At 41.4% G+C, this 26,626-nt stretch overlaps 1 protein-coding gene and 1 long non-coding RNA gene across 5 annotated transcripts; one reads left to right on the top strand and one right to left on the bottom strand.

Annotated features, from left to right (window-relative positions):
* Positions 1-1,677: 1,677 nt before the first annotated feature.
* On the bottom strand, positions 1,678-24,366 carry LOC103100480 (zinc finger protein OZF-like). Of its 4 annotated transcripts, none has more exons than XM_056796652.1 (7): positions 24,235-24,366; positions 23,957-24,052; positions 23,355-23,476; positions 22,018-22,145; positions 19,325-19,451; positions 7,871-7,966; positions 1,678-7,045 (listed from the first exon to the last, which is right to left on the bottom strand). In XM_056796652.1, the coding sequence occupies exons 4-7, from the start codon at positions 22,030-22,032 to the stop codon at positions 5,610-5,612; spliced, it is 1,674 nt and encodes a 557-aa protein (XP_056652630.1). In that variant the 5' UTR covers positions 22,033-22,145; positions 23,355-23,476; positions 23,957-24,052; positions 24,235-24,366; the 3' UTR covers positions 1,678-5,609. The 4 variants fall into 4 exon arrangements, with proteins under 4 accessions (XP_056652630.1, XP_056652631.1, XP_056652628.1 ...); XM_056796653.1 differs by having other exon boundaries at positions 22,018-22,140; XM_056796650.1 differs by lacking the exon at positions 22,018-22,145 and having other exon boundaries at positions 24,235-24,360.
* On the top strand, positions 24,249-26,626 carry LOC130454009 (uncharacterized). The gene is made up of 2 exons (XR_008911685.1): positions 24,249-24,374; positions 25,870-26,626. It is a non-coding gene; the product is annotated as an uncharacterized LOC130454009 (long non-coding RNA).

Here is a 26,626-nt window from a genome sequence, read left to right as displayed (position 1 = left end):
GGAGTTCCAGTATGCGCCCCTGGGCATGTCTGTTCATGTGTATGTCAGTGTGCCTTTCTCCCCGAGTGTCTCTGGGTGTGAATGCCTGTCTGTCTTGCTCCTCTCCTTCCCCCACCTACCATCTTGTCTCCTATTCCCCTGCAGTAGAGGCTGCTTGTCCCTGTCACAATAAGGTTGTAGTTAGCTGTGAATTCTGAAACTGAATATTATTCTTGAGGCTTCTACTTCCTTTTATTTATTTATTTAATTAATTATTATTATTTTTTTAAACCCTTACCTTCCCTATTAGAGTCAATACTGTGTATTGGCTCCAAGGCAGAAGAGTGGTAAGGGCTAGGCAATGGGGGTCAAGTGACTTGCCCAGGGTCACCCAGCTGGGAAGTGTCTGAGGCCAGATTTGAACCTAGGACCTCCCATCTCTAGGCCTGGCTCTCAATCCACTGAGCTACCCAGCTGCCCCCTGCTACTTCCTTTTAACATGCTAACAGTTATGAGGAAGAACTCTAATGCTGGGCAATACAAAGATTCAGCCAGTCTGGGTAATTTACTAGCGGTGGGAATTCACCCCTCTCAAGGGCAGTATAACAATCTTAGAACCCCAAAGGCTGAATATCCTACTAGGTTTATGGCAAACATTTCACAAATGTTAATCCTTGTTATTGTAGTAATTATCGTTTAAATCCTTACCTTCCTTCTCCGGATCAATATTGTGTATTGGTGCCCAAGCAGAAGAGTGGTAAGAGGGAGGTCAGTGATGGTGAACCTTTTAGAGATAGAGGGATTGGTCCCATCCGGCACCAAGTGCCTGGGACAACCACCCCCCTTACCCCATAGAGGACAGTAAGGCAGGTGAAGTGAGGAATGTTCTCAGCCAGTGTAGAGAGGGGGAGGGGAGAGACCTGAGCATCCCCCTCCCCTCTTATCTCTGCCTCTTGTGTTCCACCCACCTTACCCCCTATGTGCTCCCATTGGGCTGCTGGGCAGAGGGGGAGGGGAACATGAAAAAATGTCATCAGGCTCAATGGAGAGGAGGGGAACAGCTTCACTAGAGTGCCTCTGCGTTTTTAGTAACAAACTTTGCAGGGGGAGGAGTAAAAGGGAAGCTACATGCGCACAGAGTGCTCTGTGTGCCATATTTGTAACCCATGCCATAGGTTTGCCCTCATTAGGCTAGGCAATGCAGGTAAGTGACTTATCTAGGAACAAACTAGGAAGTGTCTGAGGCCAGATTTGAATTTTGCACCTTCTGTTTCTACACCTGTCCCTCAATCCAGCAAGATACTTAGTTGCCCTTATTGTTACTCTTATTGTTGATTTAACAGAATATTCACATTATATAGCCTCATACAGGATTATAAATATGATTAAAAACATAAGGGGTAATAAGTGGAAGCAATTCTGCGTAGGGTAATTTGAAAGTTTTGTTAGAGGTTTCAAACTCAATATACTGGTAAAGAAAAGGTTAAATTTGTCAAACCCTTCTAAAGATATGCAGTAGAAAACACCTCTTATAATCAGGATACTGTGAAATTATAAACTAAATTTTTAAAAAGGTGAAAAATATACATCTGAGAAAAATCATCTTTTATCAGCCCCATTAATCATGTCTTTTAATTATATCAAGCATTGTTTCATTCTGAAGTTATCTGACTATCCCTTATGGAAATAATAAAATAATTTGTTTGGATTATTGTAAAATTATAATATCATATGATATTAATTGTAATATTACAATCTATGATATAGTATTATACAACATGAATTTTAAAAACTTGATGATATAATACAATGTATAATATTGTATCATTTAATATTTTATGATGTTATGTACCCATTGTAAGAGAAGAAAGCATATTCATCATGCTGGAAAACCATCTTGAGTGGGAGAAGGGCAGGAAAGAGAGAGAATTCCAGAGAAGGAACAGAGGAACTGAGAAGATCCAAACAGTTGAACTCATTTCTCTTTGGGAAGCCCACCAGGGAGGCTGATCTGAACTGAGCGAACCTCTGAGCCTGGAGCATCCTCTTGTGAAGCCTGATCCCAGTATCCAGTGGAAGACAAACCAGAATGAATAGGACTTTGCCATAAAGCTATTCACTACAAGAAGATTTCCTCTCAATTCCTCTAGACCATCCTTGAACTTGACAACATGGCTAAGACAGCTAGGAGTCAGGACAACTCTCACAGGGTCAGTCAAGCAAAACTGGACCCTGCAGGACTTGGGGAGAAGGGGTTCAATTGTTATCTTTAGGGATTTCCTATTTCCCACCTTCCCACTCACTTGCCCTACCTTTCATACGTTCCTTTAGAATAAATAACTGTTTACAAGATCAAATGCCTGATTCATAGTATCCAAAAAGAGAGACTTGGGAGTTTGAAGGGAAGGAAAGTTATATTTCTCTCCTCAGAGAGGGAGAAACTGTCTGTCCTGTACTTTATTTCAACCAAGTCTCTGAAGGAACAATAACTTGTGATTCAGAAGGCAACCAGTGTGGGGTTTACCAGGGAAAGAAAGAGGGAAACCAATCTATCCCCTCTCTCTACTTTTGGCTCCACACCATCTCTACCACACTCTGGTTCTTGAATTCAGTGGAGGGGGACTCCGTTTCTCTCTCTCCATTACACCATCAAATATTTTATTGGCTATATTTGAAAGAAGAAAATTGAAGAGAGTTACTTAAAACTCCTTGTTTCCTTGTGAGCTATAAGAGCAAGTGAAATTCTTAACCCCTTCTCCATTCTACTGTCTCTGATTAGAGGGAAAGTAATCATCAGAGGGAGGAGTAATTTGTAACATTTGAATTTTAACCAATCATCAATATGAGGCTACTTCTCCAAGGATAATATGACTTCTCAATGGGGGCATGAGATTTCCTTAAGCAAAAGTGTCTCCTTCACGATCATCCCCCCAAAAGGTGCCTTGCCTCTTGTTTATGAAGGGAGTTGTGTCCTGTTTCTCAATAGCCTGACAGCTTAACCTCACGATGGCCCCTGAGGCCCCATTAGTTGATACTTCATGAGACAAGGTGTTCTTGGACACCTCAAATTCTCCCTTATTACTTCATCAGAGGGGTGGGACTTCTCTTCAGACCCAGAAATCAGCAAACTGCATCATGAGCCTGAGGCTATAGATAGAATGGATTGAACAGTAGGGCTCAGGCCCCCAATCTCTTTCACATCTTTTCCATGCATTCTTATTTTGTTCCTGTAAGATCTATATGTGCCAGCAAAAGACAAGAAACAAGTAAGTACCAATTAACTAGAATGTCTAAAAAAACTGTAATAGATGAATGCTGACAAATAGTGAGGAAGAATGACAAGCATTAGGATCTCAGAGGAAAAGTCTTTATCATTGTAATATTTTTTGCACAGTATGAAATTTGGGGTGTTTAATGAGCGCTCCTCTGTGGGAGGCTGGGCTACACCAAAAAGTCTTTTCTAGTCTTCTAAATAATAGTGATCACCCTCCTGAAGAAAGCACATACAACTTGAGCACTGTGAATTTTAGATTTACTGCACCCTGCTTAGTCTTTAGAATTTTAGGAAACAGGAATGTATACACCCCCACTTAAGGATTAAGTCAGGGGGAGGAAGGTCTAGGATCCGAGTGTGCTAGCAAATGACAAATCAGAAACAACTGACTGATCCCCTGGGCTGTTGCTTAAGGAAGCAGTCTCAGGTCTCACACGCCACACAAGCCATGTTAAGCCACCATTAGTACATGTGAGACATAGGAAGTGATGTAAAAAACTGCCTTTATATTTTGTGTTACTTCCTGTGAGAAGGGCTTTTGTGGGCTTTGGTGGTGTAACATGGCATGTGTGGCGTGTGAGACCTGAGACTGCTTCCTTAAGCAACTATGTGGTGAGTGTTAAGGCAGACTCCTGTAATAAAATTAGATAATCTGTGGAAACTATTTCTGGTTGTGGTAAATGGATACTCTGGCTGACTGGAGAGCTGCTAGGGGACACCTGACAATATCTAGTTGTAATGGAGATAGAGGGGAGATAATGAGAGATAGAGATACTGCTAGAGGGTTTTCTATGAAGCTGCCTATTAATTCCTATTGGTGGTTAATAAATCAAGATATTTTTCCTACCCTCTTCCTCCCTTCACTTCCCTTCTCCTCCCAGTTTATTCTAAAGCCTGTGGCTTAAAACCCCCTACCCCCCGCCTTGAGTGGACTATGAGATTTATGAGGAAAAACTCCTTTTTTTCCTTTCTAAGGTAAGGGTTTATTGGAAATAACAGGATGGAGAACTGAGGTGAGAGGGATGAGGGTGTCCCTAATTTCTAAGGAGAATTAGGAGGGTGTGGGAAATGTCAGTCTAGTCACAACAGTGAATCAGGGACAATCAGAGAGTTTGGAGGACAAGTATTTTTCTTCTTCTTTCTTTAATCAGATAATCTCTGCTTGAGTAACTCATGTCCAGACTGTCAAAAGCCACAAAGATCTTTCTCTCTGCCCAAGTCAGAAAAAGCCAGTCTCTCTTGGTCAGTAAACCCAGAGCCCCAAATCTGTTTCCTCCCTTCTGGCCAGGCTCCCAACTGCCTCTCCTGGGAACATTCCATTTGTAATCTTCTCCTTGACTGACAGACAGGTCCTTCACCTTGGTCTGCATGTCTGGCTTGTCCTGCAAATCCTCTCTTTCATCATGCCTCTTCCACACTCCTCTTTCCTTGGCTTTCTGAAGGCACCAGCCTCCAAGGAAGCCCCTCATCTTGGAGGAGGCCTCATGGCTGGAAGCTGAGGTAAATTTAACCTTCTAGGAACTCTGAACTCCCCCTGGCTCAGACCAGATCTTCTTCCCTTCCCTCTCCCTCTCCCTCATTCTTATTCTTCCATCTATTGTAAAGAAACCACCATAAAATTCCATTCTGACTTGAGTATTTCATTGGGATTTAGATTTTAAATCCCTAGTGACCACTAAAAATCATATTTAGTCTCAACCCTAAAATTTACCCTTAACAGCACATTCATCAGGTTTTTCTGCACTATTAATCCTCTGATATGAAGTAAGAGATGATCTCCGGCTGAAAGCCTTCCTATAAAAAAATCCTTCTGGAACTGGTCTGTTCAGAAGACATTATCTCTTACAGAACAAGCTCTAGACTCTCCATTTCAATGTCTTTCTTCATTCATGAAAGGAATAAGATTTCTATCCAAAAGGAATTCTCAGTTGAGAATAACAGATGATTGTTGCCTAAAAGCTTACCACATTGATCATATTCTTACAGTTTCTCTTTAGTGTGGATTCTCTTATGTTAAGTAAGTTAAAGTAGCAATTATAAGATCAGCATCACTCATGAGGTTTCTCTCCAGTGGGATTTTCTGTAATGAAGCAACTATGAAACTTCATGTGAAAGCCTATCTGAATTGATGACATGCATAAAGATTCTCTCCATTGTGGATGCTCTGATGCCTAGCAAGTTCACTACTCAGTGTGAAAGACTTTCCACATTATGTATATTCATAAGGTTTCTCTCAGATATAGAGCAAGGCTGTTCTTCTGTGTGAAAGCCTCACTGTTTACAATCATAAAATTTCTTTCCAGTGTGGATTCTCAGATGTTCAGTGAGAGCCCCAGTCTATTTAAGCCTTTCCACATTATGTACATTTATAAGATCTCTCTCCAGTGTGAATTCTCTGATGTTTACGAAGATCAGAGCTATTTCTAAAAGCCTTCCCACAGTGTGTACATTCATAAGGTTTCTCTCCAGTGTGGATTCTCTGATGTGCACCAAGAGAACCCCTCATTGTGAAAGCCTTTCCACAGTGTGTACATTCATAAGGTTTCTCTCCAGTGTGGATTCTCTGATGTGCACCAAGAGAACCTCTCATTGTGAAAGCCTTTCCACAGTATTTACATTCATAAGGTTTTTCTCCAGTATGGATTCTCTGATGTGCACCAAGAGAACCCTTCTCTGTAAAAGCCTTTCCACAGTGTTTACATTCATAAGGTTTCTCTCCAGTGTGGATTCTCTGATGTGCACCAAGAGAACCCCTCAGTGTGAAAGCCTTTCCACATTGTTTACATTTATAAGGTTTCTCTCTAGTATGTATTGCTTGATGTGCAGTAAGATGGCCCCTCTGAGTGAAAGCCTTTCCACATTGTGTACATTTATAAGGTTTCTCTCCAGTGTGGATTCTCTGATGTGCACCAAGAGAGGCCCTCTCTGTGAAAGTCTTTCCACATTGTTCACATTCATAAGGTTTTTCTCCAGTGTGGATTGTCTGGTGTGCAGCAAGATAGTTTCTTTGTGTGAAAGCCTTTCCACACTGTTTGCATTCATAAGGTTTCTCTCCAGTGTGGATTCTCTGATGTGAAGCAAGCCGGTTCCTCCGTGGGAAAGCCTTTCCACACTGTTTGCATTCATAAGGTTTCTCTCCAGTGTGCATTCTCAGATGTCTGGCAAGATGGCCCTTCCGAGTGAAAGCCTTTCCACATTGTTTACATTCATGAGGTTTTTCTCCAGTATGGATTCTCTCATGTCTGTTAAGATTACTCTTCACTGTAAAAGCCTTTCCACACTGTTTACATTCATAAGGTTTCTCTCCAGTATGAATTATTTGATGAGAACCAAGCTCAGAGTTTTGACTGAAAGGTCTCCCAACTTTATTATTCACAGAAAGTATGTCTATATATTTACTTTTTGGATGTCTAATGAGGTCTAAACTCCAGCCGAAGGCCATTTCCCCTATGTGACCTTGATACATGATTATTTCAGGAGATTTCTCTTGCAACTGAATAAATCCTACTTCTTCAGGAAAGCATGAGCTGTATTCATTATCCTGAGAAGAGTCATTTCCTAAGGTCAATTTCATATACTGATTTAGGACTGAATATTGGCTGAATTTCTCTGCAGTTTCATCAAATTCACATTCACTCATTGGATTTTTATTTACCTTAATACCAGAGTGACAGATTTCTCTCAAAATAAAGTCATAGGGGCCCTCATTCATGCATCTTTGGGGGTCAGATCCTTCCATAAAAAGGCGCAGGTTGGTACATATCTCCTTCACTTCAAAATTAGTCTCTGCCTCTAAAGAAAACAAAGAGTGATATAAACATGGAAGGAACGCATGCACGCATGCGCAAACACACACACACAAACACACGGAAATATAAGTTCTTTCCTCTGATGGCATAAAGAAAACGGATTTTTATTCCTTTTCCTCAGGCTGAAAGGAATTTTCAAACTTACACAAGCAAAACCAAGTTTGGTTACACCATTTGGTCATAACTGCAAGATGGATATTAGAAATATTTTCACATACAAAAACCTCTCAACAGACTTCTGACATAGGGAGGCTCAAGAGTCTCATCACACTTTGCAACTCATGTCAAGAGTAAAGAATGGAGAACTGACCTGACCAAATTCCTTGCAGCTAGACTACAACTCAAACACTGTGCCCAAGCATACTTTGTCCACTGTTTTGGACAGTTTTTCTCCATTGCCCTATCTTTTCTTTAAAAGTTAATTATTGATTATTCTTATAATTTTGTCAATCTCTAGATATTTATCACATGGTCAATCTTGCTAAATTTTATATTCTAAGCTGAGAAACAACTTCACTCTTCAACTCATGCAGTAATTCTCAAAGTGGAATATACATTTTCTTTTTTTTCTTTACAGATGAAAGATTTTACCATTTAGTGCAGACATGCTAAATATTCGTCTTATTTTGTGATCTACCATATATTATGTCTCATACCCTATACTGAGTCCATCATCTATTTCTCAGGAAATGAATAGCTTGATTCTGTGTTGGCCTGCCAGCCTCCAAAGCTAGCATTCCCTTTACTACAACAGATAAAAGTCTTTTGGGGGTAATAGCCCTCATGCACCTGCTTTCCCTTGACTCACCTGGACAGGAGCTCCATTGGCCTTTTTGCTTTAGCAGCCACGGTGATTCCCCTTGTTGAAAACAAGTGATAAAATTTTCTTTGGGAACTATAAGCCCTGGGGATAAGGAAGAAGGAAGGGATCAGGAGAGAAAAATAAAAAATTTGGTCTTCATAATGGAAGAGTGCATGTAAGTAAAGCCTACAGAATGGTTTTTGTTGTATTCACTCTGGGACATTTGCAGGAGGGCAGAGATCATGGAACACATTTGCAATCAGAAAATTTCATCTTGATATATATACCTCTTGTAATAGAAGGACAGGCACATTCCAAAACCTTCATAATCTAGAAATTAAAGGCAGTTGGTAGTGAAGGGTTAAGAGGTGTGAACCTTAAAAATTCCTAGACCCTACTTCATAAGATTGGATTAAGACCATTCCTCATTTGGGCAGTGAACTCTACTTAGATCAGAAATGTGAGACCTCTACTCCACCCGTACTTAAGCCTGCTTTAGGGGAGAAAACTCCTTGCTGAACAATGAAAAGTACTTAAACCCATACTTAAGCCATGCCTATTTTTAGAACTAATACAAAAGGGTGCTAAGTACCTATAAAGGTCAAGCAACTTGTGAACTTACAAGGAGCAAATAGGTGAAAACTTACTCAGAGATTCTAGTCTACTCAGGTGTGAACTAAGAATGGTCTGTCCTTTGAAAAACGTCTACTGTGATTGGTAGATGTTTGGACTTAGGGGAGGTGACATAGGAGAAAATGCCCTTTAAATAGGAGCTCAGATAGGAACTCAAGGGACATTTATGAAACATTCAGATTGAGGATTGAGCTGGTGAAGTCAGCTGAGATGGAGCTGGCCTGGTGTCACTAGAATCCTTGCTTGGACAGATCTTGTGGTGAGTGATTAAGGACTGACTGATCTTTTCTCTTAGGGGTTAGGCCTGGGTTGGCCAGGACTGGCCAGGGCTGGCTTATCCTTTTCTCATTATTCCCCTTTTTCTTATGCTTTCTCTCCTTTTCTTTAATTCCTCATTTGTATTAATTAAAATCTCTATAAACCCCAGCTGACTTGGGTATATTTGAATAATTGGGAATATTTCCCTGGCAACCACCTTGTATTTGATTTAAACAAATCAAAATACCGTAGTGAAAACATATTTCCTGCGGTCACAACTTACTCATCCACTCTTTATATCTATCACAATTTATATCTTCCACTATTTTAATCACTACAGTTTATGACACCCAACCATTTTAACTCTTACAGAGTTCATAACTTGGAGTCAGAAAAACAAATTTAATGCAGCTGGACAGAGATGGGAAGTCACCTAATTTCTGTTTACTTTATTTACCTTAATTATAAATTGAGAACAATAAAAGTATCAAATTCATAGGGATATTGTGAAATTAATGACGATTATGAACTTGTTTACCCAGCACAGGATATAGAGTAGATATTTTAAAATGCTTATTCCCTTCCTTTCTATTCCTAACATATGAAATGGAATTTGAGGGAAGAATGAAGGGGGAATAAGGGTAACCTTACTAGACCAGGCAGAATTAGGGGCTTTGAGCTATAGTTTTATACTTTTTAAATTTTATTTCCATATTGTTTACTTTTATAAGCGAATAATCATATAAAACCACAACCTCAAAACAAAAACACAAATAAACAAGTGAAAAATTGTATGCTTTCATGCTGTATTCCAACTCCAACAGCTCTTTCTCTGGAGGCATTCTTTGTCATAAGTCCCTTAGAATTATACTGGATCCTTGTATTGCTGAGAGTAGCCAGAGCTATAATAGTTGAACATTCAATAACATTTTTACCGTTACCGTGTATATTGTTTTCCTCTTTCTGCTTATTTCACTCTTGTGACAAGGAAATCACTTTAAAAGACTGATATATATTAATTTAAGGTCGCCAAGGAATTCAGCTATGTAATTCCTAAATGAAAACTCAAGTCAGCAGTCAATCTTTTATGGAGTTTAATTACAATAGGAGGAAGAAAGGAATTAGAGATAGAGAGAGAGAAAAGGGAGAGAAGGGAATAGGGCTTAAATACCCCCTCTGTTTAGGCTGGGCCAAAAGGCCCAAGCCTTAGATAGCTGGGGAAAAGAAAAGAGATCAGTCCCTATTACTCACGTGACCAAAATGGAGAAACAGTCTCAGAGGTCCCCACCTTCAGCTTCCTTCAGAGCAAGCTTCTCAGAGCACACTCCAACCACTCAGACCAACTCCTCAACCACCACCCCTGAGTCTTCAGAGCCCTCTATCTTTAAGGAAACCATCCAAGTTCCCTCCCCTCAGTTCTCACATCTACCAATCACTGTCCATCAATTTCCCTGTGCCAATGCAGGCTCTAGCTTAACCCAGGACCGCCCAGAGGTCTGTGGCTTTGCACATGTCTGTTGAAGGTCATATTTTCAAATAATTAAATCTTTGATCCTTTGCTACAGCCCTTCCTAAATCCTGTTAGGACTGAGTAGGGTAGAGATTGGAATAATTAAATTTTGATCTATGCTGCAGCCCTTACTCAATCCTGTTAGGACTGAATAGGGTGGAGATTGATTCCAAGTATCTCCATTGTATCAATTCTAAAATCAATCATGACTCAAAGAAATTCCTGTTCTATGCTTAAGCATAGGTCAAAGTCCTTTCCATTGTTCAGCAAAAGGTTTCTGTCCTAAAGTAATCTTAAGAAGGGAGGAGGAGGAAACTCTCATGCCAATGGGGTTCACATTCCAATAGCCAAGACCCACTATCAATAGGAAATTTTTCAAGTATGAAATTTCCCAATGGTGAAATTTCCAACATTTATAAGTCTAAGAAATTTTGAGGTTTACACTCTGTATCAGTTCATGTGGGTTTTTCCAGCTCTTTCTGAAATCATCCTGTTCATCATGTCTTACAGTACAATAGTATTCCATCACTATCATATACCACAATCTGTTCAGCCATTCATCAACTGATAGACATCCCTTCAATTTCCAATTCTTTGCTACCACAAAAAGAGCAATTACAAGTATTTTCCTATGAGTAAGTTCCTTCCTTTTTAAAAAAATCTCTTTGTGGTAGTGGTATTAGTGGATCAAAAGGTGTGTATTGTTTTTTAACCTTTTAGAATTCATTCCAAATTGCATTCCAGAATGGATGGATCAGTTCACAACTCCATCAGGAGGGCATTGTTTACTAATTTTGCCACATCCCCTCCAGCCTTTCACTTTGCCCTCATCATATTGGCCAATCTGTTAGGGGTGAGGTGATACTTTAGAATTCCTTTAATTTACTTCTCTAATCAAGAAGGATTTAGAACTTCTTGTATGATTATTGATAGCTTTAATTTCTTCATCTGAAAACTGTTTATTAATAACCTCTCACCATTTATCAACTGGGGAATGACTTGGAGTTTTGTAAATTTGACTTAGTTCTTTATGTAATTGAGAAATGAACTCAGAGAAATGTTATAAAACATTTTTTTCCAGTTTTTTGTTTCTCTTTTAAACTTCATTACATTGGTTTTGTTTGTACAAAAAAGTTTAAATTTAGTAAAAATTATTCATTTTTTAGTGTGTAATGTTCTCTATTTTGTTCAGTCATAAATTCTTCCCTTTTCCATAAATCTAACAGGTAAACAAGTAAATGTTCCCTGAATTTACTTATATCAGCAAATATGTCTAAATTATATGCCCATTTTGACCATGTCTTGATATAGGGTGTGAGCTATTGGTCTATACCTAATTCTTGCCATACTGTTTTGTAGTCTTCCTAGCAATTTTTGTCAAATGCTGAGTTCTTACCCCAAAAGCTGGGATCTTTGGGTTTATCAATTAGATTGCTGAGGCCATTTGCCCCCAATCTATTCCACTGATCCACCCCCTTCCATTTCTTAGCCAGTACCAGATTGTTTTCATGATTACTGTTTTACACTACACTTTTTGATCTGGTACTATCAGAATACTATCCTTCAAAAAAATTTTTTTAACATTCCCTTGATATTCTTAATCTTTTGTTGTATCAAATTATTTTTTTCTTTTCTAGTTCTACAAGAGTTCTTTGGTAGTTTCATTGGTAAGTCTCTGAATAAGTAAAATAATCTAGGTAGAAATAATTTTTATTATAATAGCTTGGCCTACATATGAGCAATTAGTTTTCCCAATTGTTTAGATTTGACTTAATTTGGGTGAAAAGTGTTTTGTAATTGTTTTAAAGGAAATCTATAGAAATGCTAATGATTTATGAAGGCTTGTACTGCATCATGCAACTTTGCTAAAATTATTACTTATTTCAACTACTGTTCGTGTAGAATTCGTGTAGAATTCTCTTAAGTATAGCATCGTATCATTTGCAAAGAGTGATAGTTTAGTTGCCTCACTGTTTTCTTTACCTTCTTCAATTCTTTTCTTCTCTCATTGCTGAAGCTTACATTTCTAGTACAATAGTAAATAGTAGTGATGATAATGTGTATTCTAGCTTCAATCTCTCCAGAAATGCATATAAACAATTTGACCTTATTTGTGTCCAGTAGTCCTGGTTTTCGGCAATTTTCATTTCCTCTAAGATGGTATTGTGGCCTTTGAGCTCTGTGCTCAGATAGCTGCCAATTCAAGTCTCCTCTAGGGAACTGCTGATGGCTTGTAGGACTCAGAGAATTGGGAGTTCCTTTGCCCTGGGGCTAACAGCTTCACCACAGGCTTGACTTGACCAAGTGGCTTTGGGGTCTCATTGCAACCTAGTGCCAGGCCATGGGATTTCAAGGGATGTGTGTGGGATGTATTAATGAAGGCTTTAGAAAGGTCCCAAGGTCTCAAAGTTGGCTTGTTCCCAGGTACCGAACGTAGTGCAGTAGGTGGGGGGTGGAATTTCTGCACTTCTCTGTGAGATTTATCCCCAGATATAGACCCTTTCTGCTTACCTTTCAAGTTGTTTCCCTTAGAAGACTCACCTTACTCTGACTCTTGTTTATTCTTTGATTCTGGAATTTAAGGTTACTTTGATATTCTTAGAGTGGTTCCAGCTTTTGCTTCTGCTATGTCACCTTCTTCTGTCAGCTTCCCCCATTAATTCTTTTTTTTTTTAACCATTAACTTCTGTCTTAGAATCAATATGAGGGCTAGGAAATGAGGACTGAGTGATTTGCCCAGGGTCACACAGCTAGGAAGTATTTGAGGCCAAATTTGAATCTAGGACCTCCAATCTCTAGGCCTGGTAATCCACTGAGTAACCCAGCTGCTCCCCTACCGATTAATACTTCTGTTTTGTTTGTTTTTAAATTTTTATTTTTAATAAATTTATTTAGAATATTTTTCCCATGGCTACATGATTCATGATCATTTCCACCCCTCTTTAATCTAACTCAGATCCCATCTAAGATAAAGATCTGAGTAACCTCGTCAAGAGGTTGATAACTCAAGAGTCTGAGAACAGGCCCAAGTGCCCTCTCCTTTCCCTTCTTTAGGTCTCTCAAAGTAATACATATTTTTGCTGGCAAAGACACGTTCCATGAATCTGGATGACTTGGAATTATTATTCTACCCCAGGTGCCATATCTATAATTCCTGGAACCATTACCTCACCCCAATTCCTGGAACCATTATTTATAATTCTTGTTACACTTTCCCAAGGACTTTTCTCAGAGGATTATTTTCACTTCTGTGATCTGTATTTTTAAAAGAAGGTGGCATAGCAAAAGCAAAAGCTGGAACCACCCTAAGAATATCAAAGTAACCTTAAATTCCAGAATCAAAGAATAAACAAGAGTCAGAGTAAGGTGAGTCTCCTAAGGGAAACAACTTGAAAGATTTTAACCACAAAAAGGTATGAACACCCATTTCATACATTGAGTGGGAGGTCTATGACCCAGATATGAAAGAGTGGGCAGTCCTGGAATGGAGCACCGGCTGTGATTAGTAGACGTAAAAAATTAGGGGACATGACGAAAGTGAAAAAGGTCTTTAAATGTGGAAACCAAGATATACACAGACAGACACTTGGAGTGAAGAGTCACACTTGGAGTGAAGAGACACACTTGGAGTAGAGACTTACACTTGGAGTGGAACATCCTTTAAGAAGCAGTTCTACTGCTATAGAGACCCAGAATGGGAGGTATAGCGACCCCCCTCGTGAGTCCTATAATATCTATCTCTGGGAATAACCTGAGGTGGAAAGAGGGGGCTAAGGAAATGGGAGAATAATAATGACTCAAAGACAGAAGTAGAAACACATGGGGAGTAACGCGAACTCCAAGGAAGTAGTAGGAACAAGAGGATAGGTGAGGAGTATCAATCCCTTGATGCTCCTATAGACAATAGAGTCTGAACAACAATGGGAAGCTTTGGGGGCGACTGCAGTGCTAGAGAAGTGAGGGGAGTCACCACTCCCTGGTGCCGAGGCACTGGGGCGACAGGGTCGCTAAGAAAGGTGGGAGTCAACTCCTTGGTGCCTACTATCTCAATAGGAGGCACTGGGGTTGCTAGGAAAGAGATACAGAGAAGCAAGAGTGGTAAGAGTTGAGGAGAGTAAGGGAGAGAGGAGAGAGGCAGAGAAGGCTGAAGGGCCTGGTGAGAGAGCTGGTAAGAGAGAGCAAGAGAGGAGTCATAAGGGTAAGAAAGGGGTCAGTAAAAGAGGAGTTTGAGAGAGGCAGCCAAGGCCGAAAGGCGAAGGGACGAAGGGCTGGGCTAAGGACCAAAGGGAGGAGTCCTCGCTTGTCCCCTGGTATTTATTGGGGGTCTTAGGAACGTATACGTATCATGACATGGGTTTTTACGTTGGTCCAACTGACAATGACAAGATCATAGAGGTGGAGTTTAATCCATCCCGCGCTTTTGTAAATGAAGTCCGAGCCAGCAACGCCCTGATTCAAACCACGTTATGTTAATGACCTTGCTCCAAGCAGAGGCAGTGTGGCTGTCTCCACGTCCAACTGAAGAATTTGCTTGTCCCTTGCTAGTGCCTAGGACTATCCCTTTAACATCAAGAGTTCTGACCATGTGTCTGGTAGTACAATATTAATACAACAATCATACTTCCCAAATGTTAATGTGCCTGGTATGTTACAACTGCAGTTGAGGCTGATAAAGAATCTGCTGATTGAACTGACACGTGGTGAGTGTAAAGGCTGACTTTAGTAATTCATTTTTGGGAATTAGTAATTAAAAATCCCTGTTGACCAATTAAATATATTCAGCCCAACCATAAAATTAACAACCCTTACTCTACCCTTCTAGGGTGGGGGAGGGGGTAATTAAGAGAAGGAAAAGACTCTTCCAAACAAGAAGCTGATTACAAGCATGGCATATTCTATGAAAGAGCAGTGCATTGCCTATTTCAAACAGCTTCTACCATTCATGAGTGCACTGATCCTTTTACTTATCTTACCTGAGATTCAGGGGAGAAATTCATCTCCCTGCAACTCTTTGCCATTCGGGCCCGCCCAGTTTGAGATTCCTAAAACCCATGTTCTCCCTCACTATGGGATATCCCATAGTCATGACAAAAGGAATATCAACGGCTAAAAAAAAAAAGGAATTTTAAAGAGACTAGAGGTGAAGAAGATTTAGAAAGATTTTAGAAACGCCTCTGTATTTTATTGTAATTTGCTGATTGTTTTGTTTAAGATTTAATTTTGTTGTTTTAAATCCATATATTAATGTATTTGATACTGTTCTGTTACACTGAATCAGTTTAATCTACTGTGTTTTTTAAAAATAAAAACCCTTACCTTCCATCTTAGAATCAATATTGTGTATTGGTTCTAAGGCAGAAGAGAGGTAAGGGCTAGGCAATGGGGGGTCAAGTGACTTGCCCAGGGACACACAGCTAGGCAGTGGCTGAGGTCAGGTTTGAACCCAGGACCTCCTGTCTTTTGTGTCTGGTTCTCCATCCACTGAGCCACTGAGCTTCCCCCTACTGTGTTTTAACTATTAGATATATTCTGTTACCTTTCCCCTAAGACTATTGAACAAAATATTATAAAATATTGTGGAAGCCCATAAATAGTCTTCCCCGCCCCCATCTTGCATTTGTTAATTGTCAGATAGATGATGGATGGACTCAACCTGGCTAACAACATTTAGAGAATTTAATGAGCGAAGAACTTAAATGGTAATTCTAAGGGGTCTTCAGAAATAATTTTAATTAACTAGTGGTTTCTGAATGGATGATTTTAAAACATATATTTATATTTTAAAGACTGCTGTATTAAAGGTAGAGAAACAAAGAAATGGTCCTACCAAGGTGTTTCTATGAATCAAGAAGCCAAAAAAAAAAAAAGAGCTCCTGAAAAAAATTCTTCAATTTAATTTACTTCCACCAGAACAATCTAGATTTCTTGGTGATGTTCTAGACCCAAATAAGTTTTACTTTGTTTAAAAATATATTTGCCAAGGTTGAAAGATTTGCTACATCTGTAAAAATTGTTACAAATATCTACAGTTCATAGGGTTTTTTCTTTGTTATATAGCAACTGATATGAAATATGATAGTGGATTTGTTTGCTATTGTAATTAACTGGGCTATTGTGAATTTTAGGGACTTTGGTACTTCTTTGAATGTGCATTATCTATGGTATTACTGTTTTATTCTGAAAATTGTTTGTACTCACACAGTGGTTAAGTTAAAAAGGAAATGGATCTCATTTTTTGGGTGAGAAACCTTTGTACTCTACATTTTCTTAGCTGACACAGTGTGTCAATGATTGTAAGCTATATATTTTTCAATTTTAAAACTCTTTTATTATTGTTTTTGCTTGCATGTGCAATATACTATTTCAGTTTTATTTTTCTTTCCTTTTTGTATTTGAAACACATGTCAACAGTATTGAGATTTTTCTTTAACTGTTTTTGAATCTGCAGTAATATAAGTTTAAAATATATTTGCTATAATATGAATGCACACCAAAAAGCTTTAGACTATGGAAACTTGCCATTTGTTAAAAATAATTATGGGACTTTGCTTAATGATTCTGTCTGATTCCAGGACAAGAGAATACAAAAAGAGCCATTACACAGTGCCAAAGAAGCACAAAGCTAAACTGCATAGTGCCAATCGAGCACAAGGTCAAAGAGACCAACCAATCCCAATAGGATTGTAAAAATGGATATTTGAACCCCGGACTTCAATCCCCAGAAGTTCTTGTTAGTTCCCAGATTGCTCTCTAATCTCCCTGAATCTCACTTGAGTTCGAGAACACAATGGCTATTTAAACTGACTATCCGCCTACCTGCTCTCTTCCTGCTTCCGCTTCCAAAGACTGTTCGCTCTCCCTACTTCCGCTTCTTGGCACACACGGCTCTCTACCTTGCAGGCAAGATGTGAGTGATTGTGAATGGGCACTCTGGGCCTAGACATGTGCTTTCTTATTTTGTATTTTCTTTAATTCTTAATCTTTAATAAAACTTCATAAAAATATAATACTTCTAGCAGAGAAACTAATTTTAACTGCTACAGGATTGAAGAGATTTTGAGCGAAGACAAGAGGACTTGAACTTGTTTGGGGTTCTAGGTTGAGACTGTTTTGACATATGTCAGAGGCAGGTCTTCCTTGTCCACATTCTACCAAGTATCTCAAATTTGGCTTCTACCTGGCTCCTATAATCTAGTCCCTATTCTGTCTTTTGTAGTGTGGCAACTTGTAGTCTTGGCTGCAAATGGTAAGTAAAATAGTACTGTATTTTGTCCTACAGACTTGTAGGATAGAAATAACTTTAATTGAACTCTAATATAAGGGCCTCTTGTTTACTCAAAATTTTATGTACATAAATTTTTGATATTTTGATTGATTTTGAATTTTTCTTTCTCCCAAAAGTTTACTTTTTCTTCCATTTATTTTTCTTTTATGCTTTTTTTTTCTTTTGATAATTGATTCATATACCTTGTAATTCAGCCATGCATTCCTAAGTGATCCCTGTTTTTCAACACCCTCTTCAGGGGGGAATTGATTATTATTTTAAATTGAAAAGTTTAAATTCTTTTTGAGAGTAATTTTAGGTTAAGAAACATGCTACCTCTCCAAATCCAGAAAGAGAACTCTTTGGAGAAGGCACCATGAAGATGCCTCCACAGACCACATGCTGCACCAGAAGATCCAGAGTGAACTTTGGGATGTGGTGATTTGAACTGTATGGGGTTGAATGCATTTGTTTTGTATGTATACTTAATGCCGAAGGGGACTGCCCCCTAACTGGCTTTTTGTGAATGCACCTAGTAATTATTGGTTTTGTTCTCTTTTCCTCTTATCCTTAAATTATTGTAACTTCAAAGTTGGTATGTTTACAAGACCCATTGGAGAGACTAGTCTTCCTCAGCTCTCAGGGGGGGCATGTATAATTGAAAATGGGTACCCTAAAAAAAGTACTATATTTCCCGGAAGCCCACTGACTTCCTGAAGACAGAGGATATAATGCAAGGACAGGGAGAGTCCCACCTCCCTTTGGGCATGATACAGAATCAAAAGTGATGGTGGTGAGTGGGGATTTAAAAAATGGATAACCAGCCATGGACACATGGTTTTTATTTTGTATCCTCTTTATTCCTTGATTTCTAATGATCATTTAATAAAGCTCCTAACTATAATATTTTTTATTATTTGAGATATAATTTTAATTTTTACAATAAGTAAATTAATTTGGATAGAACTGTCCCTTTTATTATATTAGTCCATCCTAATTATCGGCAATTAATATTTTTTCCAATTACTTAGATCTAGTTTTAATAGTGTGAAAAGTGTTTGGTAGTTGTGTTTATATAATTCCTGTGTTTGTCTTGGCAGTTAGATTCCTAAATACTTTATATTGTTTAGAGTGACTTTAAATGGAGTTTCTCTTTCTAATTTGCTGCTGAGTTTGTTGGAAATATATAGAATTGCTGATGATTTATTTGTTTATTTTGTACCCTGCAACTTTGCTAAAGTTGTCAATTATTTCCACTAGCTTTTTAGTTGATTTTCTAGGATTCTTGAAGTATACCATCATATCTTCAAAGAACGATAGTTCCGATTAATACTTCTTAATAAGACATCCTTTCTAAGGGCCAGACCAATCCCAAATGGGAAGGGGCTGCTTTGGCATGTAGAGGGTTCCCTTCAATGTCCATCTTCAAGGAAAAGCTGCCTGGGTATTAATAGAATTTGCACATAAAATTCAGGTTTAATTAGAGGCTGAACAAGATGACTTCTAAGATTAGCTTCAAAAATGTAAACTTGTAACACTGTTTTAAGTTTTCACCTGAAGCTACCTAATCCACAAGAGGAACAAGAAAGCAAAGTACCAGCTTCCCATCACAGAATTCAAAGACTTTTTTATTTTTATTTTTTATGGAAAACACACAGGAGGAAAACCTCATGCAGAGATCAGCACTTTTGCTTTTTTAATCATTGGCAAAGGCGTAAAGTCCCACACATTTGGCATGGAATGAAAACATTCTCTTAATGGCAGTTTCAAAGTTAACTGAGGAAATGGTCCTTACCCACAGAAAGTAGATTCTGCACGTTCTCCAACATGACCTCCTTGTATAGCTCTTTCTCAGAAATATCCAACAGGCACCACTCCTCCTTTGTGAAGTCCATAACCACATCCTTGAATGTTATTGACCCCTACAGCAGCAAAAGTCATGAGATTTAGAGCTGAACCTTCAGAATTGTGGGTTTTAAAATTAATATTCAATAACTATTATATTTTATAAAGTTTTATTAATAACAACTAAAGTAAAAGAACTAGCTAAAAAAGGTACTAATCCAACCCACTTGGGAAAGAAGAAAGGAAGAGGGAGGAGCTACAGAACTTAGAAAACAATAACATGATCATGCAAACATGGAGATGCAGGAGAGATTAAAGGGAATTTTGGGAAATACTAAGGGACTTCTGGGGATAAAGTCCAAAGGTTCAAAATCTCCATTTATACAGAATTCAACCAGTCTAGTCCTCATCAACCAAGTGCAGAAAACTAAAGCGCACAAGGGATTTACCCCAAACTCCTAACTTCAAAGAGTGTCAGAGCCAGCACTTATTCAGAGCACAATGGAATATTGACAAAGGCATTGTGTCTGAAGTAAGAATCATGTTGGAAGAGTGACAGAGAAAAAGTAAGTTTGGGGCCTAAGAAATTAGGCAAAGGTCTAAACTTTGTAAATAATATTCTAGGTCTAAGGACAAAGATTGGAATGTGAATATCTCCCTTGGTCCAGTACACTAAATCTCTTAGGAAGTGGCACAGATGGCTGGAAAAACAATCTTAAGAAAGAATATATTTTTGTACCCATTTACCATGAACTTGCTGAACCCCACATGTACTCATGCTCCCCCTTCTCCTTCATTCTTGTGGTTTTTTTTCATTTATAAACCCTTCCCCTATTCAATAAACTTTGCTGGCATTAGCTGTCAGCTGTGCAGCCCTTTTGACCTCAAAGATTCTAATCTCTTTGGTCTTTTATTTCTTGTTCCTACCTAAGGGACCCATGGCCCCTGGTCTGAGCCTTTGGGGCTCTTTTCTCCCTTTTAGACTCTAACAGAAGAGTAAAGACTGTAGAAGTGTCTCACTCTGAAATGCTTTTCCCAATGGAATTAGGAGAGGGTATGTGTTTTTTGAGGAAGGTAGGAGATTCTGTGGAGAAGGGAAAAGGCATTCAGAAATTCCTCCTCATTACAAGTATCAGAGTTGATCTGGTAAGAACATTTTTATGAAGTTTGTGAGAAGGTAGCAAGTCCTGCATATTCTCAGGGGGAAATATTACCAGTGATAAATGACGAGAAAACAAAGAAAAATTCTCTACTTAAACTTCCTAAGAGGCTGAAATACTCTCATCTAGATGAAAGCATAAAAATGATTCCAGTTATATAGGATGAGACTGATTCTAGCTAAGTGAAGAACAGCTGTCTCGTGTTATATTCAGTTTGGCAAAAACATTAGGTATGATATGCCTTAGCCAAAACATCCTGTCTTTGCCTTATGATAAATGTCATTTGTTACCAGAATATATTCAGCCATTTTATATTTAGCTATACAAAAGAAGAATAGCTATAACAAGGAAAGGAGGGGTTGTTCACCTTTTAAAAATATAACATTTGATGAACGGGTTGGGGATTGAGCTCATTCTTAAGAAAGACACTGACAGTGTAATGCCTAGAATTCTCGAGGCAGAATTTCTTCTTTTTAAATTAATTTATTAATCAACTGGTCATTTAATGTGGTCAGTTGATCCTCTCCACAATATAAAAGAATGAAAAAATCTCTCTCTCATATATATATATCCCTGGTGACCTCACTAGTCAGTCCCTTTCTTAGACATCCTCTTAGATCTCAGATTCATAAATATCCACTGAGAAAGGGGAATTAGCAGATTAGCAGACCTCAACTCCTCTCTCATTTCTTCATCTCGGGAGGCGCAGGTCCTTGTACATACAAGGAAGCTTTCCGAAGCCTTCTGGCAGGCCCCACACACTCTCAAAATGGGGCCAAGTTCACCAGGGCTTGCCAGTTCTACCTTTAATCCATTTAGCTTAGCAAAAAAAGGGAGGTTCCACCTAGTTTCATAACCTGGGGGTAAGGGTACAGCAAGTCTCATGGTTTGACCTTGGCCAGGCTACAGGGAAATTTATTAGACAAAAATATCACAATTCAACCTTAATTTTCAAAGTTTATTTATGAAGAACAAAGGATCTAAGCCTAGTCCTGCAACTATGGAAACCTGGGGAACAAGGGTTAAGAGAAGAAGTTAAGGGGCAGACTGAGGAATGACTGATAGGTCAGTGGCCAGATCTAACAACAACAGGCCACTTGGCAGGACTCTTCTACTGTTCTATATTGCTCCATGGAAAACCCAGGTTATACCTGGTATTGGGGGCTCTTCCATTTCACCCCTTCCTGATCCATTCCTTACTTTTCAGCCTGGAAAGACACAATTCCCCACCTTAAATCCTACAGGGGCCATTCCATTATCCTCTGCACCCATCTGGGGGCTACTCTACTCTCCTGCAATGGCTTTTTCTAACCCTATGGCTACACTATGTAGACACTTCTTGTCTTGAGAGGAATGGGTCTGAGCTGCAATTCTTTGGGCCAGAACCAGCATTCTGTCTCAGACAATAAAACTCTCCCACAATAGTAGCAGGGGCAGAGAGTACCCTCTGGAGCCAAGTCTGAGAGGGAGAATTGCTCCTTACCAATCTGAAGAGCATTCAAAGAGTTCATACAGGAAAGATGAGGCCCAGGGAAAGGGCAGCCACCACCACTAGCAGGGGACCAGAAGGCAGAAAGATCTCAGTCCCCAAGGAAAGCAGAGAAATCTGGCCTCAAAAGGAAGAATGCAAAGAGACCTCAGTTCCAAGGAAAGAAGACAGTTTCTTGTTTTCACTCATCTACTTTGGGTGGATCCTAGTAGTCTCCACTGTCCTACCTGTCCTGCCTCTGAAGTCCCAAGATCACAGACATCCTCCTGTGGCACCCAAGGCCAGGACTTCAGGACCCTTCCTGCTTCTTCACTCTAAGCTCTGTCTTCTATTATCTGAAACGCCACTGCCAGCAGAATGAGCCCTCTTCAGTGTAGACTCTTACCAGGCATCTATAACCCCAGGACTTGGTATGCCACCTGGGTAGCCACCTATAAGGCTGGTTATCCTGAGAGCTCCCTCCTTACTTTCCTTCCCTCTCCCCTTATTCCCATTTATACTCTTAAGAATCCAGTGACACTGTGTAAAAATGGAAACTTGAGCCTGGGACTCCAATCCCCAGAAGTCCTTGGACATTTCCCAGGATGCTTTGTAATCTCACTGAGATCCTCACGCGGGCGGGATCAAAAGTTCTATTTAACTGGTTGTAAAGGCCAACACTTGCAAGCAGAGGGGTCCCTTTCATGAGGTAGGTGAGGTTGAATGGGCCTCTAGGCCCTCCTTCACACGTGCTTTTCTTACTTGTATATTCTTAATTTCTCAACTTTTAATAAACCTCTAAAAAATATAATACTTCTAGCAGAGAAACTAATTTTAACTGTTACAACTGGAGACTTGTGAAGTTTGGATTTGACTCTCCCTGATTGTAACAATGAAGGTACTTAGCTATTCCCTGATTGTGAAGATTTAAATTGTAACTCATGTCCACTTTTAGATTTTAATCCCCATAAGTGTAAACACCCTACTTAAAAAAGTTAAGTATGGAGACCTGCCTATTTTTAGATTCAATTAAAAAAAGTGTAAATATCTCCCTTAATCATGAAGTGGGAGGTCTGTGATCCAAGTGTGCAATAGTGGGTAACGAATCAACTAACTGCGTCTGGGCAGTCCTGGGGCAGAGCATCCGTTGTGATTGGTAGATGTGGAATTAGGGGAAGTGACACAAGAGAAAAATGCCTTTAAAAGAGTGTTGCACGGGGGGGGGGGGGGGGGGGGGGGGGGGGGGGGGATTCTTGGAATGGAGTTCAACATGAATCATATAAATTTGGAAAATTTATGTAAAAACTTGTTATTAAAACAAAACAAAAATCAAATCAAATCAAATCACTTACCTGAGATGGGAGCCTCGGGGTCCTGGGGGCCATTCCCTCTGGCTCTGGGGTCTCTGCTCCAGACAGACTGTGTCCTTCAGGGGGTGGGAGCCCCAAGGTGGGCAGACTTCCGCTTTGTACACCTGCAGAGAATTAGGGAGGGGGAGGGCTCAGAGGGGCTCCCAGGCCCTTCCCTGGCCTCACACGGGGAGCCTCAGGCTTGGAAAGGGCCTTGGACTGGCCAGGAAGAAGCCTCCCACCCTCTCTGGCGCCATCTTTGCCTTCACTCAATTCAGAAATTGCATTGGCTGGAAGGGGTGCATTGAGGGAACTCCTTGGAGCAGAGGTTCCTGGGGAGTGGGGTCAAGGGGGAGGGCACTGCAGGGGAAGACTGGCACCAGGTGAGGGCTGGGGAGATAGCGTTGGCATTTCTTCAGTGCCCGCGATCCGAGCTCCTTGATGGCATGTGGGCACAGGCATCCCCCGCTGTCCCAAGACTCACGGTGGCTTCTCCCCTTGGTCTGTTCTAACTTGAGCGACCCCTTTGGGGAAGGGTCCCGACCAGCCCCCGCAACCCCTCCCCCACCTGCCTCCTGGCCCCTGTAGGGGCGGGGCGTTCTCACCTCTGGGGGAGGGCAAAGCCCCGCCAAGGCTCGGGTTCCAGACAGAGCCGCCCCGCCGGACACCGGCACTTCCGTGTTTGTCCCTTTGGGGTAATCCTTTAAAGTGATGGATAGACACGGACACACGTGAGACACGGACCCAGAGAGACATCACACTCGCCCCACGCACTCAGTGACACTCCCAAACACCGCCCTGCCGCACCTCTCCGGTGCCCAGGTGGCGAAGCTCCGCGTCTCTCCCCACCGCCTCCTTCCCCCACAATCCCGGGCTCATTTACCCGCAACGCGGCCACCCGCGTCTTCTCTCTCCCCAGGACTTAGAGAGCAGAAAGTCTCCTCTGCCAGAGCAGGGAGACCCGGCCACGCCAGTGCACTGGCTTCCTCCCCTCCCCCGACCCTTTTGGTCCAGGAACCACAAGTGAGTACTCAGGGATAGGAGGCTGCCCTCCTGATATTCCCAGCATGCCTTGGGACGGTCACAGGGGGAGATGCCAAGAAGTCCGTGAAGCCATCACACCAGTATTCTGGGAAATGTAGTCTTCAAGACGTCCGTGAAGTCATCACAGGGCATTCTGGGAAATGTAGTCTTCCACAATAGGAGTGCCAAGGCTTGCAGGAAGTCATCACATAGGCATTCTGGGAAATGGAGTCCTTCCTGCACCCCTTTGGTTTGGAGCACTGGTGGGGAAGGGTCCATACACGAATTGATCCTCAGCCTGGGTAGCTGCAGCCTTCTTCCCCTTCCCCGTTTCCCCTTTCAGCCCTGCCCTGCATCTTCTTTAGACTGGAAGCTGCCTCAGGCTAGAGCCTGGCACCCAACAGGTGTCTAATAAGTGTCTATAGATTGATTGATTGATTGATCACTCTCTGGATCTGTCATTCCCAAGCCTGGGGAGGAGGTGCTAGGATGCCCCCTTCTGACAGAGGAGGAAACTGAGGCAGGGGGAAGAAGCTGACAGTCCAGAGCCCAGGCCCAGGCCCAAGGCCCCCCTCCCACAGCTTCCCCTTCTCCAGGGATCTCTCTGAATGTCCTGCTGCTCCTTCTGCTTTGGGGGGACTCCAGGGGCTCAGGGGTTGCCCTTCTGGACCTGGAACCCTTAAGATCTTGGCTCAGGCATGGCCTCAGACACTGCCCAGCTTGGGCAGCCTGTCCAAGGCCCTTTCCCAGACTTTATCTCAGTTTTCCCCATTATGAAATCCACACAATAAGAGCCTGAGCCTGGGGCTGTGGGGAAGGTGGTCCAGAGAGGATCTGGGGGAAAACAGCTGCTTCCTCGGGGTCTCCTGGGCCTCTGGGCCAGCTGAGGAGGGTTTCCTTCAGCACTGCCCCCAGCCCAAACAGCCAAAGACCCTTCAGAGACTGGGGGAGGCCCAGGAATTCCCTCCTGCCCTTGAGGAGGCCATTGAAGGCAGCAGCAGCCCCTGAGCCCAGGCTCGGTGCCCTGATGGCCAGAGGGCAGTCTGGGGGTCTCTGTGTGTCTGTCTTCAGGGCTTCTGGGCTCAGGCTGTTCAGGCCTGCCTGACTATCCCCCCACTTTGGGGCTTTCTGGGTAGAGACTGGGCAGCTTTGCCATGTCCTTCTGCAGCTCATTTGATGGGGAGGAAACTGAGGCAAGCAGGCTAAAGTGACTTGTCCAGCATCCTTTCCTCCCTGCAGGATGCCCCACCCCACAATTTACCTCTCCTCCAACCAGAGACATGTCCCTCTGGGCCTGCCTCCATACTGGCCTCTATAAGGAAGGGACCTTTCCCTGTGCCTTGTGCCCCCTGGGGTCTTCCAAAGGGGTGGGTGGACAGTGGAGGCACTTTGAAGGCACAACTTCCTGGGCTGGAGTTGGGGGGTGGCCTTGGGGCACGGATAGCCCCCCATCCTCCAGGGACTGGGGCAGAGTGGGATTTGGCATTCTTGTTAGCTCCATGGGAGAGGAAAGAGGATGTCTGAGAAGAAGAGGAAGCCAGAATAATGAGTACATGCAGGAGAGGAGACTGGACCAAGGAGTCTCTGAGCAGCGCCTGACCGGATAATGACAACCTTGTTTTATGGAACTTCCAGAGGTACCTTTGTCCCTTGGGAATTCGCCTTCAAGGACCTCCCGGACGGACCAAGACACCATCAAGCGCCCATGAAGGCCCCTGAGGAGGAGGGACGGACAGAATCAAACTTGGAGTTCTCCTTTGGCTCAGAGGTGTCTCCCTCATATCTTGGTCTCTCCTGGTGGCTCAGCCCCTGGCCGGAAGCCTCCTTCCCTTGTCTCTGTGTAATTCCATCGAGGGTCCCCAAAAGGAATGGAAGATCTCAAGTTCTTCAGGTTCTTGGAAAATCCCCTTACGGGGTGCATCTCCTGGGAGACAGCGTTCCCAGAGCCCCAGAACTTGTCTGTGTGGAGGCCATGAGAGCATTGTCTTCACTGTCCTCCTTAAGGACTTCTTTCCAACTACTTGGGCAGTTCTGTCTTTTCAAGGTTCACCAATGGTTGGCAGTAGCTTCAAATGGAAGTATCCAGAGTGTGTGGGAGTCGAGGCTATTAAACCCAAGGCGACTGGTCTAGTTTGGGGTCTCTGCTTTGGACCAATGAAAATGGAGGAAAGTTCTTCATGGAATGAAATACTATGACTTGGGATTCTTTTTTATAATGGTTGTCAATGTGTGTGAAAAAGCTTCTCACAGAA

Source organism: Monodelphis domestica, chromosome 4, assembly GCF_027887165.1.
Source record: "Monodelphis domestica isolate mMonDom1 chromosome 4, mMonDom1.pri, whole genome shotgun sequence".
Lineage (NCBI taxonomy): Eukaryota > Metazoa > Chordata > Mammalia > Didelphimorphia > Didelphidae > Monodelphis > Monodelphis domestica.
Note: the sequence above shows the minus strand (reverse complement) of the source record. Positions and strands in the feature narration are given on the sequence as shown.

Coding starts and splice junctions, on each gene's coding strand:
- LOC103100480 (XM_056796650.1), bottom strand. CDS start 23,387: ATGGCCCCCAGGACCCCGAGGCTCCCATCTCAG. Junction 7,967..19,324: donor GCAGAATCTACTTTCTGTGG/GTAAGGACCATT, acceptor CCTTATCCCCAG/GGCTTATAGTTCCCAAAGAA. Junction 7,046..7,870: donor CCAATGGAGCTCCTGTCCAG/GTGAGTCAAGGG, acceptor TGTTTTCTTTAG/AGGCAGAGACTAATTTTGAA.